Consider the following 8038-nt stretch of genomic DNA (forward strand, 5'->3'; position numbering starts at 1 on the left):
AATATTTACTATAAAAGAATGGTATGGAAAATTTTTTGTTTGGTGTTTAAAAAGTTTTTTAAAATATTAACTTTGTAAATTGTAAATCATGGTTGCAGTCGATCCAATAGAAATTGGTCAGTACGTTGATTCGAATAAAACAATTAAATTAATTTAGTAGTGAATCATAGAAATTATATAGGAATTAAATTGATTTTTTAGTGAATCATAGAAATCGATCAGTTTTTATAATTTTTAATTATTTTTAATAATTTATTTAATTAAGATCCAACTAGTTATCAAATTAGGAGTGAGTGATCTGATCAGTTTCAACACCTAACTATTTTTTAAAACCATGTAGTAAATGATATTTTTATTGGTAAATGTTGAGCTTATTTAATTCCTTTTTAACAGTGAGGATCAAATTGATTTAATAATTGAGAGGACTAATCTGATCTCGCCATTATATTGAGAGACCTGACAAGTAAATTCATTCAAATCCCAGTGAAAAAAAGATCCATTATTTTTTCCTTCAAAACAATCAGGTAAGTAAATCCCTTGTCTTTTTCAACTTAAATTACAATTCCCCATGTTTTACTTTCTCTGCAAATCAATTCTCCATGGGAGGAACCTTGTTACAACCCCCCAAAGCCACAAACTTTTATCATCATCACAATCTCTAATCCCCAAATACATATCCTGTTCATCAAACCATCAATCATTCACAGTTTCATTCCTTGAAAACAAATGTGGGTTATCCTCAGAATCAGCTTTAACAGCCTCCAAATACGTTCATTTCGAAACCCCAGAAAAACCCAACGCTGTCATCGCCTTTTTCAACCGCCATGGCTTTACCAAACCCCAATTAGCTCGCCTCGTTATGAGACGCCCAATGGTGTTAACCACCGATGTTGAAAAAACCCTTTTGCCTAAACTCGAATTTTTCCGATCAAAAGGTATTTCAAGCCCTGACCTTGCTCAAATCTTATCTAGCTAGCAACCCAACTATTTTATCATCAAGCTTAGAAAATCAATTAATCCCATCATTTGATTTGCTTAGTAATGTGCTTAAATCCAATAAGAAGATTATCAGTGCTTTGAAACGTCATCCACGCCTTTTGAATTACAATCCTAATGATGTTTTGTTGGTTAATATCAATATTTTGGTTGATAATGGAGTTAATGAATGTCATATCGCTTCAACAGTTTGTTCAAAGCCATCAACATTGACTGTAAGTCCAATTAAGTTTAAATCCGTGGTGCAAGAAGCAAAAGAAATGGGGTTTGATCCTTGTAAAGGAATGTTTATGGTAGCAATCTATGCGTTGGGCTCGATGGCCAAACCGACATTGAAGAGAAAATTCGAAGCTTTTAAGAAATTCACTTGGTCCGATGAAGAGATTTCTGAAGCTTTCCGGAGGTACCCGTCATTCATTAGGTTGTCCGTGGATAATTTGATGGTGACTATGGATTTCCTAGTGAATAAAATGGGGTGTTCGCCTAGTTTTATTGCTAAACGACCCCGGTTATTGCTAATGAGCATGGAGAAAAAGATTGTTCCAAGGTTTCTGTTTGCTTGGGATTTGTTGTCTAAAGGTGTTATCAAGAACATTAACTTGCATGCCTTGTTGGAGACGTCAGAACATTTGTTTATCGAGAAGTTTGTTAACTGTTATAAACCAGAAGAAGCATCCCGGATGTTGAAGCTATATCATGAAAAGTTGGATCTTTCGAAAAACTTGAGAATGGATGGTTACAAGCTGCAGCATTTATAGGATATTGGCATTCAAAAGGTTTGAATTTTAACTCTTTTTTCTTTTTCTTTTTTTTTTTGAATTACAATAACAAGGTAAAGCCCAAACAATCAGCGTCACCAGCACGAGTCTAACCTAGGCTATATACCCTTGACCATTAGGCCATCACATGGGGTTCTTGAATTTTAACTTTTGTTTTCTTTGATCGAGCTCAATTCTTTAAGCTAAAATCTTGCTTGAATTTCGGTTAAGAATGCTTGAAGTTGGCTCTTGCTCTAATGATTTGATGTGCTATTGTGTACGATCATGCCCTGTCTTTGCTAGGAGTGTGTTTAGGGTTGGTTAAGTTACTACTAGATAGCTTATTATGCAAGAAACCTGGTAATGTTCCGACATTTAAGGGTCGAATAGAGTAATAATAGTACATGACATATGTTGGTTTCGTTTTTATGGTCTTTTTGTTGCTATACATTTTTTTGTTCTGTCATTTGAATTGATTTCTTTGCTTCATTGATGAGAACTGCACCGTATTGCGGTAGGATGCTATAAAGCCTACATGCTCGGTGCCGTGTTCTGTCATTTGAATCGATTTATTTGCTTCATTGATGAGAACTGTACCATATGGTGGTAGGATGCTATAAAACCTACATGCTCAGTGTTGTGGTCCATTTTGGGGGCAGTTTTTAGCAATTCAAAAGGTCTGTGAACTACTTTGTTCCGTATGTGTCTCAAGAAGGCATTTGGTCTACAAGAGGTGAGTATTCGACTCGGTAGAGTCGCTGTGATGTTGCCGCAGCTGCTTCTGCAGTTGTTTCTGCTCTTACTGTCTGCAATTGTTGTTTTTGCTGTTGTAGTCATTGTTTCTCTGAAAAATCCTAACTTTATCTTTTTTATGCTTTAACCGTGCATGGTCTACAACAGGTCTACGATTTCAACCAGCTAGGGTCGCCATGATGTTTCCGTGGCTGCTTCTGCAAGTGTTCTTAATTGTTGTGATTAACTATTGTTGTTTTTGCTGCTTTCGATGTTTTAACCTCCGGAACCCCTTTTGGGGTCCAGCAACAACCCTGCGGCAGCTGTGAGACGTGCACTTTGAGCTAAAAGATGTCATGAACCAAAAACATTACTTTTTGTGCAAGTCTTAAAAAATAGGAGGGGCTTCATTTCTTTGTCACCGTTGTTCCGATTCAGGTCAAGCACGTAGCAGCTCCAAAAATTAGTCCAATTTAACACTACAAACATCAATGGAATAAAATTCCTAAAATCTAACAAAATTAACTAATAAAAATAATTAAAAATCCTACTAAAATAAGAAACAAATAACTCTTAAGATATTATTAGAGTTATCAAGCATCTCTTTCGTCTTGAATAAAATGACATGGTAATGTTCACCTTGCTTTTTGAATAACCATTGAAGGACCTACAGTCGAGAACCATAGCCAACCCGTCCACATCTTTTTCGGAGTCGGGTTTTGTTTGTTTGTGATCCAATCTTTACCGAAACGGGAAAAAAAGGTCGGTTCCTCACCGGTACACAGCTGATATGGTATTTATAGTTCCTCTTTAGTACACAGTTTTGTTATCAGATTTTCTTGTCGACGATAAAATGCAAAGATGATGCGTGGTAAAATTATTTTTGTAGTCCTTGATATTAGAAGTTAATATATGGTAAATTATACTTTGGTTCTCCAAAAAAGGAAAAGTTTTCCCTTTAATTCCTTCAAAATAATAAAATTATAAGTTAAGATATAACAAAATTACACTTTGACCTTTCAAATTTTAATAAAATGTTTCTACATATTTTTTCCACAGAAAGAGGTGTTGAACATTTGAATATGTGCTTGTTTATATATTCAAATAATAATAGTTCTATGTTCAGAAATATTATACTTATTTAACTTAGAATATCTGAAGTTCTAACCCATCCCCTTAAAGATCCCATAATGTTGGGTGTGTGGCCTTTGGCCATCCCAAATTGGAAAAAAAATATTGTTTAACCCTTCTATAAATGATAAAATTAAAAATTAATATATGGTAAAATTACATTTTAATCTTTAGAAATATAAAAAAAATCTATTTAATCCCTTAAAAATGATGAAATTATAAATTAATACAAAATAAAACTATACTACATAATTTATAATTCAATCTGAAACTCCAGAAAATTCGGGAAAATGCAACATAATCTGACAGCTCTATTGAACCATTAAAATCATAATGTAATAATTAAGGTAACAGCTATCCATTAGTCCATCTTGGAAATGTATACATGCATTTTTTTTATTTTTTTTTATTTTTGCGTTAAGAACAAGAAAATATAGAACTTCCATTTGATTTAGCAAAAGTTAAAGGTGAAACATATTCCTCGAAACTCACTTAATTCTCCACCTCAAATGATGGGGAAAAAAAGTTTAATTTACAATAACAACCGAAAAAAAAACGAAACTCTCTTAGATGATTGAGTTGCAGAAACTTCAAAAAACAAAACTCAAAACAGTGAATACCCGAAGTCGACAACATCAGTACTGAAAGTAGCCATTGAAGTGGTTTGTGGTGTCACCATGTTGTTGTCATAGCTCCTTGTATTGTCGTCGACATAGTTAGTACTGTAAAAACCCCCCATGCACCCATCTTCAACCATTAATGGAGTCGGTACGTTGTTGATTATAGCCGACAGTTCATCATTGTTCATATCCCATGCTTGCTGCATGTTGTCACCCCAAATGAAACCCTGATTTGGCTCACCAAAACCTTGATTTTGAGGGGAAGTATAAGCATTAATGTTTTGGTTCATGAAGGATGATGAACTGGTTGGATTTGAAGGAGGTTTCAAGCAGTCACGAGGGACAATGCAAGCCAAGTAACCATCATCGACCGAACCGTATGTGGTACTGCCTCCAATCTCACTGTTGGGAACATTGTTTGGTTGAACTTGAAACTGATGATGATGTGAAACATCAAATTGAGGGGACAAAACAGAATGGAAATTATTATCACCATTGTTATTGTTGTTGTTGTTGTTGTTGTTAGAGTATACGAAGTTTGTTCTTGCTTGTGTTCCTTTCATGGAAAGTGCTGCTCTATCATACGCAAGAGCTGCTTCTTGTGCCGTATCGAATGTGCCAAGCCAATGTCTTTCTTTCGTCGTCGGATCACGGATTTCGGCTGCATAACGACCCCAAGGGCGTCGTCTTACGCCAAGGAACCGACCTGGCTCGGCTTCTTTTCTTCTACCCCTCCTTTCATGAGATGGAGGGGTAGTGTTTCTTTGAAGCGAAGCAAAACCAGCTTGGGTTTCAATAGCTTCATAAGTTTTTGATGTGGACATCACTATATATATAGATTGTTGGAGAATTAAAGGACAACGAAGGTGGTATAAGGAGAGTAATATAGGGCGCAGCTGAGTTATATAGGAGAAAAAAAGGGGGAGATGATGGTGTTTTGGGTGGAAGTGGTGAATATATGTATATAGGGGGGAAGTCTTTTAAAAGAGGGCCATTGCTTCTTGTTGTCATTCCATGGAAGACCAGCTTACCTCTTTCTACCTACTTCTATATTTTTATATGTACATAGCTATTGAAAGAATCATTCATCCTCCAAAAATTTAGTCACTATGAATTAGTATAAATATAATTTTAAGTATTAATATCCAACCAGAAACTTGAAATCTTAAATTTAAAAGGTGAATATTTAATGCATTATCATTGCACAAGTTTCATGCATCATTAATAAAAAATATGACACGTCATCATTAAATAAAACAAAAAAAATAGTGAGTGACTTGTAAATAAATATTGATAATTAATAGTTAATTATAAATAAATGTTAAAAATCCTAAACCCAAGATTTTAGTTACTAAACCTTTAAACTCAAGATTTTAAATTCAAGAATTATTATAATATTATTTACTAATAGTGCATGAGAAGTATGCACTGATGAGAAATCAAATATTATTCTAAATTTAAATATTAAAAAGTGAAAAAAAAATTGAGATTAAAATTAAAGGCTAAGACTTGGCCATGTTTCCGAAATAGAATCACGGACTCTTAGCTACCTATTTTCCAAATATATAATAGATAGAGAGATGGGTAAATATAGATAGGATATAAGTTTATTGTGGGAATTTTTTTTTTTTTAAGATTCTCCCATGAACGTGTGTGGAATAAGCCTATCTTCTTAAATTAACTACTTTAATTATGGTTTTAGTCCTTACACTATGTTACAACTTGTGGTTTAATTTGATATAATATTATCTTTATTTTTATTATGTCCTTATAATGTGGTTTTAGTCATTATAATATTATTATATCCAAATTAATAATACCTCTAGTGACTATAGTTAAAGTGATGAAAAAACAGTAAAAAACACACACACACACATATTCTCACTTAAACTGTTATAATTAACAATGTTATAAATTCCAACATATTATTATTAAAATTTAAATATAAAAAATAAATCTCAAATTTTAACATAATAAAAACACAAACGCTAAAATTAAAAATAAAATTAAATTGATATCTAATATAACTTGTTTCTAGCACCGAAAACACGAAAATTTTACCATATATGAATATTTTATAGTTTTGAATGACGCATATATTATATCATACAAATGTAAGCTACTAGGGTTAGTTAGTTCAAGTAAGAAAAAGTAATAAATTATCTCTCCATGATCAAATAAATCCATAAGTTTAACGGTTGTATTAAACAAACCCTAACCTAAAATATCAAATAAATCTTAAATTTTAATTCAGAACTCAAAAAAATATATAATAATCATAATTATTTATGAGACATCGTATTGTTCATTGATATAGTTGCATACATTAATAATGTATCAAATATTATTCTAATAATAAATATTTAATATATTATTAATACATAAATTTTACGTATAGCAAATAAACAGTAATATTACACATAATCACTTATCAAATAAAAATAACTAAATAATTTATAAATTAATATAAATGGTTATATTATTATATGGAAAAAAACAAATAAAGTTGCTGGATAAACACATGTGAATCCGCATTTCGAGAAAAAAATTAATCAATCATTAGAGAAATTAATTAGAAAAATGGTATTCTTCAATTTGTCAGCTTTCATGTATTTTCAAAGGGAGTGGTTAAAAGATAATCACATCTCTTAATAACTAAGCACCAAAATATAATTGCACTTTGCGTTGCCATATATATGTGTGTATCATGGAAACTTAACCAAAGCGGGTCCTTTCACCAATGTCTCATAAAAGTCAAAAACCCTTTCATTTCTTTCTATTTGTCATTTTATATAGCCTGTTAATTTTTTGAATTAATGTATTTATGTATATCTATTTTATGGTTTATTAAAATTATTTTTCAGAGTTTGTGATTAACTTTTGTTAATAATATTATCTTCATATCTAAAGTTGAGAATATAATGTATCTTATCATTACACCAACACTTGTAGGTCATTATATATATATCCATCAAAATTTTGGATTTTCACCCTTAAATTATTATACCTTATTTAAACAGGTCTTTTGTTATTTTTATAGTTAAATAAGCCCCTAACCTATCATATTTATCTATAAAAGCTCTTGAATTTAATACTAAAGTAAAAATATTTGTGAATTTAATAAGAGTGCTTATATAATTTGAAATTATATTAAATAAATTAATACCTTAAATTTTTTTAAAAGTGCTTATATATATAATACACTTAATCATTCTTTTATGAGAAATAAAATCACAGAATAAGAAGAGACTTATTTAACTATAAAAATAATTTAAAATTTTGTTTTCTAATATATTAGTCTATTTATTATAAAGGTGGACCTTGGTCTCATGGCTCAAAAATGGTGTTCACATTAATGCTAACACAAACACATAGATATACAGATATGTTAATATTGAATAGTTTAATATTTGATATATTTTTAACATAAAATTTTAATTTTATAAGTAGTCTTAATGTATTATCACATAATGAAAATTCGTAAATATTCCCGATATAAAATGATTTATTCAAATTAAAATAATTTTAAAAACCGACCTAACCCATTCAAAACCTATGGCATTTGGAAGGTAAAATTGGAGAATATGTGACAAATAAAGATGGTGGGTCATCACTTCCAAACAAAATTTTTTCAAGCTTTGTTGAAAACAATTTCCTTTTTTTACATTGTCTTTTTCAACTAAAAATTCAGCAAAAATCTGGTCTTGAGGAAAACTTTTCATACTTGTCTTTCATCTTTTTCCAAAGAAGCAAGAACACAAAATAACTTAGTCAAAAGGGTAATCAACTTAAGGCTTTTAA

General features: G+C 31.1%; 2 protein-coding genes across 5 annotated transcripts; one reads left to right on the top strand and one right to left on the bottom strand.

The window, feature by feature from the left end:
- The first annotated feature begins 372 nt into the window (after positions 1-372).
- On the top strand, positions 373-2907 carry LOC107935111 (uncharacterized). Of its 4 annotated transcripts, XR_005901475.1 has the most exons (4): positions 373-935; positions 1186-1772; positions 2365-2487; positions 2655-2907. XR_005901475.1 is itself a non-coding variant. In XM_041077346.1 (3 exons), exons 1-2 carry the CDS (start codon positions 569-571, stop codon positions 1752-1754), a joined length of 936 nt encoding a protein of 311 aa, XP_040933280.1. In that variant the 5' UTR covers positions 373-568; the 3' UTR covers positions 1755-1772; positions 2365-2907. The 4 variants fall into 4 exon arrangements, 2 of the variants coding, with proteins under 2 accessions (XP_040933280.1, XP_040933279.1); XM_041077346.1 differs by having other exon boundaries at positions 2365-2907; XM_041077345.1 differs by lacking the exon at positions 2365-2487.
- Positions 2908-4101: 1194 nt separating this feature from the next.
- On the bottom strand, positions 4102-5169 carry LOC107935142 (ethylene-responsive transcription factor ERF086). The gene has a single exon (XM_016867698.2). It carries the CDS (start codon positions 5059-5061, stop codon positions 4222-4224), a length of 840 nt encoding a protein of 279 aa, XP_016723187.2. The 5' UTR covers positions 5062-5169; the 3' UTR covers positions 4102-4221.
- Positions 5170-8038: the final 2869 nt, after the last annotated feature.

This window comes from Gossypium hirsutum, chromosome A09 (genome assembly GCF_007990345.1).
Source record: "Gossypium hirsutum isolate 1008001.06 chromosome A09, Gossypium_hirsutum_v2.1, whole genome shotgun sequence".
Taxonomy (NCBI): Eukaryota; Viridiplantae; Streptophyta; class Magnoliopsida; order Malvales; family Malvaceae; genus Gossypium; species Gossypium hirsutum.

Excerpts from the sequence above, each read along its gene's own strand:
- LOC107935142 (XM_016867698.2), bottom strand. The coding sequence starts at position 5,061 with ATGTCCACATCAAAAACTTATGAAGCTATTGAAACCCAAGCTGGTTTT.
- LOC107935111 (XM_041077346.1), top strand. The coding sequence starts at position 569 with ATGTTTTACTTTCTCTGCAAATCAATTCTCCATGGGAGGAACCTTGTT. Across the intron at positions 936-1,185 it reads CGAATTTTTCCGATCAAAAG|TTTGTTCAAAGCCATCAACA; the intron begins GTATTTCAAGCC and ends TCGCTTCAACAG.